Genomic DNA, 18,183 nt, shown 5'->3' with positions numbered 1-18,183 from the left:
CCTTCCATTTTCATAGCAATTCAGCGATGGAGCACCACAGTATGAGTCATAATACCCATAAAACCTAGCAGTCAAACAGGGAAATGGTTCCAATCATTTTCCCACCATTCATTTTTAGGTACTTAAAATGTGCTGTGTTTCATGTAGTTTTGATAACCGTGTAAATCTCTCTGGGACAAGGTGACTTATCAATATAGTCGTCTGTATTTATCCTCCCCCCAAAAATGAAATGCTAACTAGCTGTGAATTTGGCTATTATAAAAAAAAAAAACACAAATGCTGTAATCTGGACGAGACTGCCGAATCGAGGCAAAGGTAAGAATCTCAGGATTAACTGTTAGTTAAATGTAGTAATGAATAAATTGGCTACATTTCTTTAAATGGACAATTCTGTGAACTGTTTTGTGCAAGTTTTAAATCGACAATACCTGTTAGCAAAGGTGTCAGTTAGAGATGACGTGCAGGAGCTTGCAGGGATTTGTAGTCTTGCATGTCTACTTTGATGGTAATTTTAAAAGCATTTTAAAATCAGAGTAAATAGTGCCAAATATATTGGTAAGTCACCTTGTCCGGGAGAGATTTATGGTTATTAAAATGTCACGCCAGGTAAGCCGATGAGAAACACAGCCCTTTATTTTAAGGGTTTCTAAAAAACCTTATGGTAAAAATGAATGGTGGAAAAACAATTGGAACCACCGCTAGGTTTTATGGGTATTATGACACCTCTACTGTGGGGCTCTATTGTAGATTCAGGCACAGGAGGTTGATGGCACCTTAATTGGTGAGGACAGGGTCATGGTAATGGCTGGAATGGAATAAATGGAATGGTATCGAACTCAAATACACGGTTTCCGGTCCAGCCATTATGAGCCATCCTCCCCTCAGCAGCCTCCTGTGGAATCAGGTGCACTTCAATTTTCCAAGTCTTGTCCCAGACCTACTGTGAAATCCTTTATTTCCATTGAAATTTCAATTGAAAATGTTAGGGTAAGGGAGAACAAAACAACTGAAACCGGTAAGCATTTTTAAAGGAAATGTAACACTAATGGAAACTGAAATTGTGAACACTGAATTTCTTTAATTTATTACATTGGTTTGGAATTTAAGGGATATCATGCTTTAAAAATAAAAAAATACATTTAGGTACTCGTAATGTGATGCATTTGTTAAACCATTCCAGATGTCACATTAACACTTAAATGTCAAATTATAAAACAAAATACACTTTCTGCTGTTGCCTCAAATTCTGAGGGGTCAATTTACTTGGAGCAGATTGATAACTCATCAACAGGCACAAGATATGACAGTGAGAACTGGTACAGAGATGGACTTGGCACCACACAGCTGTAATCTTCAGACACATATTCCGTATGACCGCAGTAGCACTGTGGAGCCCCAGAAATAAAACACTTCTTCCTTGTCGTTAACATAGCGATGTGTGTGTCTACAAATATCTCAGGTGCCAAAGAGAGTAAACATGCGTGCGCACGCCCACTCCCCCCATATAAAAACGTTTTAACAGCAGGCATGGACAGCAAAAAGTTGGAGACAGTGTTTTGTGCTCCATTTTCATCCTAAATCCAGCATTTCCCATTACAGACAACCGATAACTGGAAGAAGCAGCACTTTTGGTATTTGTTATCTCTATTTATGTTTTTTTGGAGGGGGGGGGGGGGGGGGGGGGGGGGTGTCCTAACAAATACAACAGACTCCCACAATGGCATTCAGCTGCTGTGGTCCCACCCAAACCTGACTGGCTGAGACAACGGGTGGCTTAGGCTTAAAGTCTTTCCAATCTAAGTGCATGGACCATACAGTAGCTGAATATCTGAGTTGTGTACTGTACCTTTGGCAAACTTGAAATAAGATGGTTGTCAAACAGTACATCTATCTCCTTTACATCACTCCCCTTTAACACGTGATGAACATCAGGGAGAAATTCTTATCAGGAACACTGTGTTCAGTGCTCACGTTGCCAGCATTACTATGAGGAAATGCATTGAACATAAAATCATGTGTACTCTGACAAATAGCAAAACTAAGCAAGGAGTAGGCTTAACATTGTTTTCAGCCACAAGGATCTGAACATTGGGGCTTTATATAAAATTGAGAATTTAGCTTCAATATACAGTAACGAAAATGGTCTTTAGAAAAGTAGGTCTGTGTTATGATCAAATGAGACACCTTAGCCTAATTCTCCCCATTTTCCTTTAAAGCAAAGTAGTTTCGCTCTGGTTGTGCAACTACAAATAAATTAAGTGACAATTCAAAAATAAAACAGCTTATTAAACACGTGTTAGATCAATTGAAAAGTAAAAGTCAACGTTGCTCTACTTCAGACCATAACAACGGACTGACTAGAATATACCAGCAAGCAGTTTATTCAAAATGCAAGCCCACTGAACAATTATTTGCAGGTCATATGATTGAGAGCTGTGAAATTAATTCAAAACAGCTAAAACGCACATTGCTTTCAGCTTCTTCCATGTCAGTGAAAGGAAGCAACAAATGAAGCTGTAAGAAATGTTCAACAGCATTGCAAAATGTTTTAGAAAGAAATATTGGACAAAGAAAATGGCACATCATTTTAGTAACAATATTCAAAACACACAAAAAAAAAAAAATCTTAAAATTACTGTAAAAGCATACTTTTCACTCAGGCACCTGAACATGAGGTCTTGAGAAAAAAAAATAAAAAATAAAATAAAAAAAATGGGACACTTGCATATAATTGGAAGAACTCACTTTCACACGCACACCAAACAGCTAGGCAAAGTGGCCTAACCAATCATTCGGAACTCAGAGGCCTGTGTGAGTATCCTTGAGGTGCTTGCACCTCCTAAGGGGGTTGAAAATACAGACACATCACTTTCATGCTTTTCTTTCATCACACAAAGCACACCAACTCACTCACTTCCCCAGCAGAGTGCTCATAAAACAATCTCCATTAAGAACCAGTTTTTGGTTTACAGGCTACAACACTATCGTTAAGTAATATAGCTATGTTTTCTGAAATCCACATAGCAAAATGTTTTTTTTTTGTTTTTTTTGTTAAGTGTTTGAAGACTTTTGCAATATTTCCCTGGAGATCACTGATCGCTCTTAAAAAAGGTCCAATGCAGCCATTACCTAAATATCAAATCATTTCTGGGAACAATTAGGTACCTTAGTGTGATTCTTTTTGACTGTTTTAATTGAAAAAAAAAAAAAAGGCTTCTTAGCAAAGAACAATTTCTCAACAAAAGCATTGCTGGGACTGTCTGGGAGTGGCCTGAGTGGGGAGGGGGAAAACTGAAAACTTGCCTAGCTGTTACTAGCAGAGAGGTTTGGAACTCTTTCTTATTGGTCTATTAACTCATTTACCGCATAGTGATGTCACCAGGCAGGCCAACACTCCATCCCACCAACACAGGCTGAAATGTCTGGTCATTATCACAATATTATTACAACCTCAGTGTGGAAATATATAAAACACGGGAAATTACATTTGACTGCACAGGGCCTTTAAGAATCAAATTCAACATAAGGGGACATGTCTGAATCAAAACAATGAACAAATGAAGTACTTTGGACTGTTAGCACACTTCTACACACCCATGCAAGACTGCTCCCCCTGTTTTACAAAGAAGCATAGGGCTTCTTGTTCTTCCACTCAGGATCAAAAGTTAAAAAAATAAATAAAATAAAAAAAGGAGGTTAGAGTTATGAAAAAGACAACTTGTTTTGGCTTTTTTACCTCATGCTATGATCTGGTGTTTCCTATTCCAATATTTAGGGAACCTAGTGAAGTTACATCATCAACTGTGCATAAACAATCAAAGCACAAAAACCCAAAACAGTTTTAGCCGCTAATGCCCACCATTGCAAACTGGGTTGTCCATCGCACAAAAATAATTTCCGCTGCCAATCAAGTCAATAAGTGATATTTTTGCTATTGTGCAGCATTAGCAAAATAAGATACCGTGCTCTTGATTGAAGCTGAGCTAATCTGATAACACTTCAACACAGCATACAATGGAAGCAAAACAAAAGGTCTTAATTACCACGTCCCAGAGGTCTATCCTCTGCTTAGAATTCCACAGTGAAGTAACTTAAGTGTGTGTGAGACACAGTTTTGTACACAACAGGGGTGTGTTTGACCTTCTTGTAGTTCCCTCTGTCTGGAAGAATAAGCCAAGAGGTCACCAGGAACCCCAAGTGAGGGCTGGACTAGGAATCTCAGGCATAGATTCCTGCCTTTGCATATAACCTGGACTGGGATTCAGCAGCGGGTACACTCAGAAATGCTTCAGCCCATGAATGACGAGGTGAAAAAAATAAAAAATAAAATAAATCAAGGACAGTAAGATGTCACACTGTCCTATAACAGGTGGAAACCGGTGGAAATCAGTGTGCTTATTAACGTGAAATTTCCTGAACAGAGAACTTAAAGGTTCAAAGCCTACATAACATCTATGACAGCTGATTGCAAGCCATGTCAGTGTTTTCTGCAAGCTAAATGTTTTGGTATTTTAAATCACAGCTCTGTAGTTCATTATTAAATATCACTCCAATTCATATTTGAGCACAATACGAGGATCTTGTTCTGAACCATTTGGCAGAAAACAAAATTATCCAACTTTGTCATGGCTTTACCAATACTACCTGAGTGACATTTTGTATTTCGGTATTTATTCATTTATTTGTCTTACAAAGAACAACAGTCCAAAGCCATTCTTAAAAGAAGTTAGTATTTCATGTCATTTTATATATATAGTATGTGTATCTGTAGTAATTAAAATATATTTAAAAAAAAAAAAGTGTTACATAAAGTGCTATTAATCCACACAATAAACAAATCACTTATGCTAGAGAAAATAAACTAAGACACTTCCTCCCTTAGCTCAAAAAAAGAAGAGAAAGATGGTAGTTCCAATGACATTGTGGCTGTCCACTCATTGTATTACCAAATGTGGCCTGCCTTGCCATGTATAGGCCTCGACACAACCACTTTGATCAAAGACACTGACTGGATGATACTGTATTATGAAACGTCATCACCACATCTCTACAAACAGTACAACAAAGAGTGGCTGGTCTGCGACATGAAATAATTAGTATTGCGATGGTTGTCATGTTTTCTTGGTTATATTAAACTGCGACTTCTCACGTCTCATCCACACCAATACTTTGTGCAAGAAATATTGTCATAACTAGAGAGAGATTAAAAGACCAAATGCTGAAAAAGCACAAAGTATCCTAGGCTGAATAAGTTGGCTAGCAAATAAAAAGCAAATTGTTTGAGCAAGAAAATAAGGAAATGAGCCATTTCTCCATGTAGTATCAGCAGATATAACCTAGGTAGGTCTAATGAATTACTGACATCTTGAGCCTCTTACGGATCAAATACACCAACATTTTTTTTTTAAAGAAATATCACATACATAGCCCTTGTGCCACAATAAGTCACTTCTCATCTTTCAGAAAACTCCCACAATCAGGTGAATAGCTCAAGAGAAGCTACAAATTAAGGAATAGCCTACATCCATCTTAATTTGAAATTAATTAAATATGTGGACTGACAACTGCAAGGGCTTAAGAAGAGTCAAAATAATAAACAAAAGCAAAACTCAGATGAAGACAATTACATAATTAAACTGTTTTTTCAACTGATTAGCATGCCTACCAAAAAGTGAGAACCGAACCACAAGATTATGACCTGTCTTTAGAGAAGTGTCCAATTAGAATGAAACTATCTGTGCTCTGGAAGTTTGTTCCTACTGTAGATCACATCTGAAATCGCTAAACCATACAAAACAAAATAGGTATAAAGAGACACCCAGCAGTCAGTTCTTTGCTGGGCATAGTTATTTCAATAAAGTAATTAAGACAAATGCTTTCCCTAAAATATATTTATAATTTAACCTGCAGCCTAACAGTCTTCTCGTAATCTTTCAATTTCAAGGCATTCTTATCTGAGCTTATAGTTCATTTTATTTCAAAATGAATTCAAATTTGCACATATACTGATGTGTATGTATAAATCATAGCACAGATCTACATATATTGGAATAATTTGAATGCATGAGGACATAAAATGATTGAGGCATCTTACTGTCAGACCGATACTCGCCATATAGTACAATGGGCAACAGGATAAAGGCTTGGGAGGTGCAGTTTGGGCCTTCATCTTATTTCTCCTCAACACCCAGAGGAAGGCGCTATGAGACCAATGTCTAACACAGCAGAAAGTGTCACAAGTGTCCGTTCACATGGGAGACTGAGGCACCCAATATCTCTTTCAAGTGTTTGCGTCTTTGTGTAGTCAAGAGCATCAGCAGAAGCGTCTGCGCTCAACTTCATTCCAATACTTGGATTTATATGTCCTCACAATACCCCTCCCCTTGTCTTCCTCTGCAGCGATGCCCCCCACCGCCCAGCAAAAAATGTGTCCCCATTATCCCATTCTATATTCCAATGAAAGTCTGTCACAGGACACTCATCCGTCAGTCCCAATATCACAGTTGTCTCGATTTTGTTTTTCCAAAGGGATTATAACCGCCAAAAAAGATAACTGCAGCACCCAGGTAGGGAGAAGGTTAGTGTTGACAGACAATCACTACCTCACTGATCAGGTCCATCCTTGGTCTTGTCATAGAAGACTACTCTTTTTGGATCTGGAGGAAGGAAAGGACAGAAATGTTTCAGTGTGTAGGCCCTGTGGAACTTAGTTAGCAATTCATAATGTATGTTATTCAAACTTCAGCTGTATACCTTTTGAACATCAAATAGAAAACCCAATTTCACAACTTTGAAAACACTATACAGAAGAGAGACCTTTACCTTGTTTTTGCAAATTGAAAACATATTCCATTTCTGTATAGAAAAAAAACAAAGATCAATTAATACCTCCAAGTGCATAATACATTTTATTATTAGACACACAATTATGTGATGCTAAAGGATTAAAAGCTTTTGGTGCAAGTGAAATAGTATGTTAAAGCTACCAATGTGTAATAACCAGTGCTCGACTTGGGCCAGAGCTGTCTGGAGTGCTGTACCGGCACCTCCAATTTTTTCAGAACTGCGTACCGGCTCCTCTATGAAACAAAGTTGCCTACCGCTGGCCCGGATTCACACACAGCGTCAAAAAAAGGTTGATCAAAGCGGAATGAAGGTGGGACATGCATCGAATAGCAATGGAGAGTGGGCATTCATATCCTGATTCCACTTTGTTCAGGTTTATTTGCCACTAGTCTGTGAATCCGGTGTATGTGTGCCAGTAGACAATGCGCAGATTGAGAATGCGCAGGATGCGCTGGTCCAAGTTGTCAAATAAGGGAAAGTCATGGAATTTTAATATTGCATTTTCCTAAATACAGTATATTATCAATCTATCAGCCATAATCAGAATTAGGCCTAACCTTCAGCGTGTCTCTGTGTGTGCTGTGCATCATTTGCGTGTATGCCAGTGGGCCGTTGCCCGAGGAGGTAACCTATAAAATAATGATAGACTAACTATATAGCCAATTCAAAACATAACTAGTCATAATACAAGCTCTCTCGCTACTTAACCATTTAGCTATAAGCATTAATGTTGTTGATGCCTTTCCACCAGCACTATTGCGAAATAAATCTGACACCGTTATTGGAAAGCTGGGATTCCTCTATTGAAACAGTAGGCTAGCCATGTAATTCCGACATTAAAAATATTCTAATAGCCTAATCGACAAACTACTTCTATGCTGTGCATAGATATTTTAACCTTATAAGGTTATAGATAAACATGTCTTAGTTAGCTACCTTGCTTTGAAGTAGCCTAACTTATCAATGTTATTTCTGATTCACTGAATGAGGGAATAACTGAATAAATACAAAAGTATTTGGTTGTAATATTCTATATCAAGGGTGGCCAACCATCCTATAGGAGAGCTACTGGGTGTGCAGGCTTTTGTTCAAGCCCCGCTCTAAAACACCACATTGTAGCCTAAACACCAGCTGCTCATATAGAAAACAGACCAGCAGCCTTCGTGTCAATACCACATTTGCGAAGAGTTTTTCCATGTAGGAGACACCACTAATTATTGGTCATAGAAATTTGGTTAGAAGTCATGAAATTCCATCAGTCAAAATGTGTATGAACCCTTAACAGTGAATAATCAGATCTAGCTATAGCATAATGTACATTTGTGAACATGGTCTAATGGGCCTGCACCTTTCATCCCAAGTCAAGCACTAGTACTACCATGTGTTATGCGTTTATAGAAATGACACAGCAGAGCAAGAGGACTTACCTTTAGTGTGATAAGTAACAGCAGCTTTAAGATCAAACAACCCCCAGCTACCTCTGTCCAGGCTCTTAGAGTGGGCCTGCTCTTTAGACGGACCCAACACCAGGTTGGTCAGGGGGGCCTGTGCAGGCTCATCACTAATGTCTTTACCAGAGGCCAACACAACTGCACCTAGACCCTTTGCCTCGCCCTTTGTCTCATCCGGTCCAGACAGCTGAGCCTTTGCCCCATCCTCACCCTTCATTGTAGCAGGGGGGCAAGCTGAGGCACTAGTCCTTTTCTCTGAGTCTTGAGCCAAAGTGAGAAGCAAAGGCTCTGGGATTGATAGGCTAGCATCAAGGCCTGGCTCAGCTGCAACAGCAGGGCATGGCTCCCCTTGAAATGTGACCACCGTAGCCTTTCCCTCCATAGCAGCCACCGGCCTGCTTCCTCCTTCTGGCCCCACATTTGGCTCATTGATGAAGGACAGCCCCCACTGATTCTGGAAGATGTCCCCCAAGGCTTTCTGATTTGTCTGAGCAGCCGGGGTGTCCACTTGGCGAGCACTCGGGAGCACAGGTTGCATATTTAAAGGATTTAGGGGGTAAATGAAAAGAGTACATTTTCTCAGGTCTGCTGTAAGGTTGGTTGAAGAACTACAGTCATTGTCCAAAAAGGATGCTACATTCTCCCCGCATGGGAGAGAGGGGGCTGGTGGAATACTACTAGCAGCAGGAGTGAAGAAGGTACCGACAGAGGGATAACCATTTCCATCTCCAGAAACAGAACCATTAGTAACGCTAGCTGAGGTGATGGTTTTCATAGCAGACATGGGGACCTGTGATAATCTACCAGGCACCTGAGGAGGATGTACCTCTCCTCCAGCTTGGGCTGCTTTCTTGAGGTTCTCCTTAACTTTACTTGCATAACTGATCTTGGGCACTATTTTAGCACTACTGTTGTCCACAGGAAATACTGGAGGGGGCTTGAATAAAGTCCAAGAGTCCTCTTTTGAAGAGGTTGAGAGCTTGGCTTTGGGCCTATCCTCAAACTTTTTACCAAGGGCAACTGCAGCAGTTTTACTGTCTGAGTTTTTCCTCTGTAACTCACCCATAGCCACTTCTGAGGCCACCATCTGCCTGACTGCTGTCTGGGCATCTGCTTTATGGACAAGTCTCGAGTTCACCGCTTTCTCCATTGGTTCAAGTCCAGAAGCCTCTGGCTCCTGTGTAGCATTACCCTGCTGCATGGCTCGCTCCTTTTCGCTTGTCACATGCTCTGTGTTCTTGATGCTGTTACGTCTGGCCTTGCGTTTCTTAGGAGTAGTATATCCACTTTCTGAGCCACTGCCATCGTTGTCAGGGGGTGACTTGCTGGAGTAACCATTGGTAATATGAGCAGAGTTTACCACCCCATTCAGAAGCAATGCAGACTCCTTGTCAAACAGCTTTCCCTCATAGTCATTAGTGAAATTTAAGTCCTTGTCACTGTCCATCTTCTTCTTGTGATCAACACCTTCTTTGCTGTCCATTTTTGAAAGAGTGGTATAAACCTTTCGTGTTGACTTCTGTTTTACATTAGTGTTTATCAAATGTCTGTTACCATTGCTGTTGGTGGGTCGAGGGATACAAAAAAAATAATTTGCAGACAGTATCTTCTCCCCCTCCACGTCACTGGTGTTTATTTTCCCATTGCCTGTAAACGGAAACAAAAGAAAATTGCACTGCCAGTGATACAATAACATGTGAACAGACACACAAACATAAGTCCAAGGAAATTCCATAATTCCCTACCACCTCTCTATATCAAGAGGGACTAACAGCCCTAATCTGTTTACAAGACCTATGCAACCTCGAAGCTCCTTTTGCAGGAAACATGGTGAGGCCTTTACAAGACATGCTGTATCATGGCAATTTAGACTGAATAGGTCAGCTGGTAGCAAGCAACCATGCCAGTGCCCAGATCAGATTCCCTTGAACATAATAGTCCCATAGCCTACTTGTTAACAGATACCATACTTAAATCACTTCAGAAAAACGTGTGCTGTATGTAGAAATAGCAATTACCTACACTCCTATAACTTTTGGTAACCGGAAGGTGGTTGTCAGTGTGACTGAGCCTGACTTTAGTGAATTCAACAGTACTTACCACACTAGCGTCTAAAGACAAAGCTTTCAACTAAATTAATGATTTGCCATCTTGCTCCTAAGAGATATGTATACAATATGAGTTAACAAATAACATCTTAAGTAATGTTATAGAATAACAAATTGTGTTAAGCGTTTTATTTTCCTTATCTGAACTGAAGAGAGGGTTCAAGGTATGCACAATTTTGTTTGCATGCATACCATCAAGTCTAAACTAGTCTAAAGAAACTGGTGATGCTACAATTACATTTCAAACCATGTAGCTAAAAACATCAGTAAGCAATTGTTTCAGAATTGTTTATTAAAAATCTAAATCCTATGCATCAATCAGCTAACTGAAAAGACAATTCTAACTGTTAACACTCCTCAGGTCATCTACCCAGGCTAACATGTTTGCGTGGCTTCATGGCTAGTTAGTTAGACGCAACAGGCCCGACCAAGCCGCAGCTGCGTAAGTGTAAAATGTCTGGCACTAGCTCCAGTAGTTATTTAATCACTGGAAAGTCTCAAAATTAAGTTAGGTAACTAGTCATCTTGCTTTTGTAGCCCTGACTGCAGCCAAGTGGTAATTTGTAAACAAAATAACATTGAAACTTATTTTATACTCTCGTTATTAGGATTAGCAGGCTAGCTCGTTAGCTTCCCCGCTTGCATTTTCTAACATGGCCGACAGGAAATGGCAATTCAGAACATTCCAGTGGAGCCGGCTTGTTTTTGTTAACAAAATATTTCACGGAATTCATACCAAATTAGCCCTTACTTTGTGGGATAAACTCAACGTATTCACGTCACAAAATAATTTAACTACAAAATGACTAATTAGTCAAACAGGGGAATTGTCAGAGTACCATAAATGTAGAAATGGGTGGTAAAACCGGCGCACAAGGTCAATCCCCTCTGTCAAACCACCAGCGACAGCTGTCACGCGACGGTTAACTATCCCTAAACTAGCCATACTCAACTCTAGTCACAGCTAGCTAATAAGTTAAATTGATATTTACCAGCTCGCTACCATCCTGCTATGACTGTCCTGCGAGCTAGCACGCTACATTGACGTCGGTAATAATGTGGCTATCTAGCTAGTTAAGTAATTTGTATTTGCTGCCTAACTTTTCCGGATGGCCCAACCTGTTTTCTTCGTCTGCGTTTCCTGGTACTGGAAGTAGATCTGATCATTTTTTAGAGATGATTTGTATTGAATATGATTTCTTTCTTCTTCATAGTGGTGATATCGTCTATCTTGTGCCCGATCTTTGGGCTGTTCCTCCATTGAAGTGTTATAGAATATCCGAGTCCTTCTACCAGTGTGCGCCGTAGCTCACTGGGCAAGTGAAGCAGAAACAGGGACCATCTCAATTGTATCGCCTCGCGTCCTTTCTCCTCGTCTCCTTCTCAAAATCCATTGGAGGAGAAGACCAGAGGGGCGGTACCTCTGGCTTTCTCATACAATGGGTTTTGAGAAGGAGAGAGGACGCGAGAAGAATTCAAATTAAGATCATCCCACGGTCTACTGTCCAATCAACGCGACTGACAAACGGAAGCTATTCGAGGCCTCTGTAAACGTCAGCAGTATGTCTAAAAAGTATCAAAGTCTACTATTTTTGGTGGTTCCCCACCATCATTGCAAACAAAGGTAGTGTAAATACATACATATACAGGTTGAACTAAATAAAAGTTTATGCGAGATTATATAGAATTCAAACAAATGTGAAATGCCACAAGTGGTCTTCACGACCTTTGAGATCTGCTGAGACCATAGAGATAGATAGAGGACTCATCTTTGTATCTGGGCTATTATGGCATCTATGACAGCATGGGCAGCGCCATTGAGGCTATATTCATTATGATTTACCCGCCAGCCACCTGCAGTGCTGGTGTACTGAACCAAAACCTGCATGTCATTCATTTATTTATTGTGGCCACTAGATGGTGGTGATATAGCTAAAATCCATTTACAAACCAAAGGCATTCAAATTCGAAGAAGACAATGCTCTGACAATTGGCTGATAGCTCCCTACAACTGAAATATCCAACATGTCCGATTCATGGACTGTCGATCTATCCGAGTTGCATCCGGATTATACAGACCAATTTCACATGCACACTAGCACTCAGTGCAAGCAGGGAGCAGTGCAAGCAGCAATGACATCACACTGGCGTACCGGACACCCCAGCAGTCTCCGCAAATACATTTTTTTGAAGGCTACGACGGTGCCGGTGCATTGAGTGGAGTTTACTCAGGTGTTCAAAAGCGCATTTCAGACCGAGAGCCTAATGCTTCTTAGGTAGTTCTTTATGAGTTTTAGCTTAGAAAACGATCTCTCCACAGAAGCGACAGTTATAGGGATGGTAAAAACAGTTTGATTGCCGTAGCAACATCAGGGAAACTGGGCAAAAGGGAGTGGTGCTTGAAATACAGCAGTTCTGCAACATCTTTAATTGACTCTCTCATTCTCCTCAGTTGCCGGCCTTAACATGATACGGAAAGATAGTAACTGTATAGGAAGCTCTGTGGACAGGTTGTCTGAATACTGGACAGCCAATAAATTAAAATTATGTGTAGCGCAATGGACATATAATCCACTATTTCTCAGGAAAGTCTGGGTTGGCAATACTCAGTATAGAAATAGTCTGGCCCGCAACCTGGACCTAAAGGCTGTGGTGAAAACATTTGCACACAAAAGAAAGAGGACTTCAGGAGACCAGGGGAGTCTCTCAAGTTGGATTTGATTTAATTTACTTAGAATATTGCTGCCCATTTGTGTAGGCTATTAGCCAGACAAAACCCGCAGAGTTCAACAATAAATAATGGCTGAATTTATCCTCAAACTGACTACTTTTTTTTCTAATTGTTAGGATATTTGATGTCTTTTTATTAAAACGTTTTTAAATAGCTGCTAAATACGGTATAAGCTATAGATAGTACACTGCGTAATGAAACAATCCCTAGTAGGCTAGTGTTTTGAGGTTGAGCTGACTGTATTATTTGACATTAATAGACTGGTTTTATGCACAACAACTTTCTATCCAAGCTGGGAGAGAGCGCGAGGACGGCTCATGTCATGCAGGTTCAGGTATCCTATACAGGACAGTTGTATATTCAATAAATATATATATATATATATTACAATAGGCAATGTTTGAATTTCCAACTTTAATTACTGAACATGCAATGTATTTATTGCCACCAGCTAGAAGTCTCAAACTGATAGCATTGGAACACCGTGTATAGCTTCTTGAAATGTTAGGCTTAACATGAGAAAATGACAACCAAATACACCTACCAATAAACATTTATCCATTAGCCAAAGCAAAGCTATACATGCCCTGGCTCCACAGAGAGCCTATAATTGATTCAATAGGTATGCAGCCGCATAGACATGTCGCAATTTCAGCACCATGCACAGCGATCGGTGGTTTATTCTTTGTGAGTGGCAGTCTGGCTGACACATTCTATTCCATTTTTTTAAAGGGGGGGAGGGGTGAACTTCAACCTTGCGGGGTCCAGCAAAACGTAATCCACAATAATGACGACAGGAATTTTTTATCTGACTTTTCTATGTGGCCGTCTATGGAAATTGTCTTTCAGGGCCCAGATGTCAGTTAAACCGAGGTACAGAAGCAAAACTATAGGAGCAGTTGAAACCGTGTTTCTAGACCAGAACCCTGGCCCCTTGCTCCTGACCAGAGGAGAAAGACTTCCCCCTCTCATTGAAATTCAAGACCGACCCGGTACTAAAGGCATTGTTAGCAAAAAACAGGATCCCCCATTATAGTGAATGGAGGCAATCTTTGTGTAAATATTTCTTTCTTCAAAGACAATCATGGTACCAATAATTGCTTCTAATACAGCAAATGTACAGTGCTTTCAGAAAGTATTCAGACCCCTAACCTTTTTCCATATTTTGTTACATTACAGCCTTGTTCTAAAATATATTAAATTCATTTTTTTCCTCATCAATCTACACACAATACCCCATAATGACAAAGTGGAAACAGGTTTAGAACTTTTTGCAAATGTATATAAAATAATAAAACCGAAATACCTTATTTACATAAGTATTGAGACCCATTGCTTTGAGACTCGAAATTGAGCTCAGGTGCATCCTGTTTCCATTGATCATCCTTGAGATGAGTCTACAACTTGATTGGAGTCCACCTGTGGTTAATTCAATTAATTGCACATGATTTGGAAAGGCACACCTGTCTAAATAATGTCCCACAGTTGACAGTGCATGTGTAACAGTGTAGGTTCCGTCCCTCTCTTCGCCCCAACCCGGGCTCGAACCAGGGACCCTTGCACACATCAACAACTGACACCCACCGAAGCATCGTTACCCATCGCGCCACAAGAGCCACGGCCCTTGCGACGCAAGGGGAAACCCTACTTCAAGTCTCAGAGCGAGTGACGTCACCGATTGAAACGCTATTAGCGCGCACCACAGCTAACTAACTAGCCACTTCACATCGGTTACACATGTAAGAGCAAAAACCAAGCCATGAGGTCGAACGAAATGTCCGTAGCGCTCATAGACAGGATTGTGTCAAGGCACAGATCTGGGCAAGGGTATCAAAACATTTCTGCATCATTCTTCAATGGAAGAAGTTTGGAACCACCAAGACTTTCTAGAGCTGGCCGCCCGGGCAAACTGAACAATCGGGGGAGAAGCGTCTTGGTCAGGACGGTGACCAAGAACCCGATAACTCTGACAGAGCTCCAGAGTTCCTCTGTGGAGATGGGAGAACCTTCCAGAAGGACAACTATCTCTACATCCCTCCACCAATCAGGCCTTTATGGTAGAGTGGCCAGACGGAAGCCACTCCTCAGTAAAAGGCACATGACAGCCCGCTTGGAGTTTGCCAAAAGGCACCTAAAGGACAAATAAGACCATGAGAAACAAGATTCTCTGGTCTGATGAAACCAAGATTGAACCCTTTGGCCTGAATTCTAAGCGTCACGTCTAGAGTAAACCTGGGACCATCCATACGGTGAAGCATGGTGATCATAGCATCAGGCTGTGGCTGGGTTTTTTGGCAGCAGTGACTGGGAGACTAGTCAGGATCGAGGGGAAGATGAACTAAGCAAAGTACAAAGAGAGATCCTTGATGAAAACCTGCTCCATTGTGCTCAGGACCTCAGACTTGGGCAAAGGGAAAAGACTCTGAATGTCCTTCAGTGGCCCGGACTTGAACCCGATCGAACATCTCTGGAGAGACTTGAAAATAGCTGTGCAACGATGCTCCTCATCCAACCTGACAGAGCTTGAGAGGATCTGCAGAGAAGAATGGGAGAAAGTCCCCAAATACGCGCCAAGCCTGTAGTCTCATACCTGTAATGATGGGGCGGTGAGTCGGAAGCAGGTGCAGGTGAAACGCTTTAATAAAACAAGACCACGACACTAACATAAGGCAGTATGCCGATACACAAGAACAATACCAACTGGTGAGTGAACCTGGGAGAGTGACATAAAGGGGAGGAAATTAAGGTAATGGAGTCTAGGTGTGAATCAAGGAATCCCAGGACCGGTGGTTAGTACTCTGGCGACGTCGTACGCCGGAGGGGAGGAGAAGGAGCAGACGTGACAGTACCCCCTTCCCTCTGATGTGCGGCTCCAGCCGCAGGACGACCCCGAGGACGAGGAGCGGGTCGTTCCAGGCGGCGAATGGTGGAAATCAGGGAGGATGTTTGGGTCCAGAATGTCCTCCACTGGAACCCAACACCGCTCCTCTGGGCCATACTCCTCCCAGTCCACCAGATACTGGAGCCGACCCCCACGACGTTGGGAGTCCAGTAGGGATCTGACAGCATACGCCGGGCTCCCCTTGATGTCCAGGGGTGGAGGTGTGTCGTGGGGGACAGCATCAGCTAGGGGACCAGAAACCACCGGCCTGAGAAGGGAGACATATAAAGGGGAGGAAATGAAGGTAATGGAGTCCAGGTGTGAATCATAATGAGTCACAGGTGCAATTAATGATGAGTGCAAGGTGTGCGTAATGATGTATCCCAGGACCGGTGGTTAGTACTCTGGCGATGTTGTACGCCGGAGGGGAGGAGCAGGAGCAGACGCAGACAGAAGACTCAAGACTATAATCACTGCTAAAGGTGCTTCAACAAAGTACTGAGTAAAGGGTCTGAATACTTATGTAAATGTTGATATTTCAGTTTTTTTATTTTATAAATTTGCAAAAATGTCTAAAACATTTTTTGCTTTGTCATTGTGGGGTATTGTGTGTAAATTGATAAGGGGAAAACCAATTTTATACATTTTAGAATAAGGCTGTAATGTAACAAAATGTGGAAAAAGTCAAGGGGCCTGAATACTTTTTGAATGCACTGTATGTCCTTGAACCGATTATTTTAAAATCACCCACAGAAGAAATTAAGGATAATTTAGTTGCTAATGGCAGCCTGCAGTAGCCTGGTAGGCCTTCAACTTGAATTACTCAATGAGAGAGGGAGCACTGAGCTAACCTGCAACGTCACTTCCTATAATAGCTCAAATTGTGCATGTTATGTCTGACTTCATTTGGCTTCAATGCGCTATTGAGTCTTCACATAGGTATGAATGGTGTCACGTGATCGATAGCTTTGTCCATTCATGTATACAGTCATTGCTCCCAACCCAGAGGAATCCCCACCCAGTTGACTACTTTAAAATGGTAGAAGCCCTCAATGGCAATGTCGAAATTAAAACGAGTTATACCCAGTGATGTATATAAACCCTGAATTGATGATGCTATGTATTGGCCAGTGAGAGGCTTTGAAGGAGCATTCCTCCAAAGGAATGAATGGAATTCTACAGTATTTCAGTAAAATGTTTCAAAGACAAAATTACATGTATTTAAGTATTTTATTGTTTTAGTGGGTACAGTAACATTAGAACTTTCATTATTTTACATTTTTTGTTGATCACATATAATTTAAAAGTATGCATTAAGGTGTCTGTAATAGAATAAACATGGCAAAAACAAATGTATACATTAATCAAATATTTTAGACTGGTGGGGGAGTGCTAAGATGGAGGTGCGGTGATTTCAAAACCGTACCCATTGTCAGTCATTTGGTGTATATACATCATTGGTTATATCCATCTAGAGTCCTCTATCTATCACAATGGCTAACACACATTGTGGGGTATTAGCTGCACAGCAGAATGGTTTTTACAATTTGTAATTCTGTAATGTGCATCATTCTAGCTGGTATTCAACTCACACAGGATATAATTTAATCTACATACTAAACTGTCTGTGTGAAAAGCATACCAATTAGATAATATTGTTGAACAAATTTAGAATTTTCAAATATGTGTTGTTGTAGCCATTTATTGAGCGGTGTGTGGTGGACAGCAGTGGTGGACAAATAACCCAATTGTCATCGCTGAGCAAAAGTATTGATACCTTATTAGAAGGTTACTCAAGTGAAAGTCACCCAGTAAAATAGTACTTGAGTAGAAGTTTTTAAAGTATTTGGTTTTAAATATACTTAAGTATCAAAAGTAAAAGTAAAAGTATAAATAATTTCATATTCCTTATATTAAGCAAAGCAGATGGCACCATTGTCTTGTTTTTGAAATTTACGGATAGCCAGGGGCACACACCAACACACACATTATTTACAAAAGATGCATGTGTGTTTAGTGAGTCCCCCAGAACATAGGCAGTAGGGATGACCATGTGTTATCTTGATTAATGTGTGAATTTCACCATTTTCCTGTTCTGCTAAGCATTCAACATATAACTAGTACTTTGGGTTGTCAGGGAAAATGTATGGATTAAAAAGTATAATA

At 40.8% G+C, this 18,183-nt stretch overlaps 1 protein-coding gene across 1 annotated transcript; it reads right to left on the bottom strand.

Annotated features, from left to right (window-relative positions):
- Nucleotides 1–1,058: 1,058 nt before the first annotated feature.
- Nucleotides 1,059–11,502, bottom strand: LOC115149108 (nuclear FMR1 interacting protein 2-like). The gene is made up of 4 exons (XM_029691633.1): nt 11,398–11,502; nt 8,274–9,944; nt 6,823–6,855; nt 1,059–6,656 (listed from the first exon to the last, which is right to left on the bottom strand). Exons 2-4 carry the CDS (start codon nt 9,778–9,780, stop codon nt 6,604–6,606), a joined length of 1,593 nt encoding a protein of 530 aa, XP_029547493.1. The 5' UTR covers nt 9,781–9,944; nt 11,398–11,502; the 3' UTR covers nt 1,059–6,603.
- Between the last annotated feature and the right edge of the window lie 6,681 nt (nt 11,503–18,183).

This window comes from Salmo trutta, chromosome 15, assembly GCF_901001165.1.
Source record: "Salmo trutta chromosome 15, fSalTru1.1, whole genome shotgun sequence".
Lineage (NCBI taxonomy): Eukaryota > Metazoa > Chordata > Actinopteri > Salmoniformes > Salmonidae > Salmo > Salmo trutta.
This window is presented reverse-complemented; position numbering and strand designations above follow the sequence as displayed.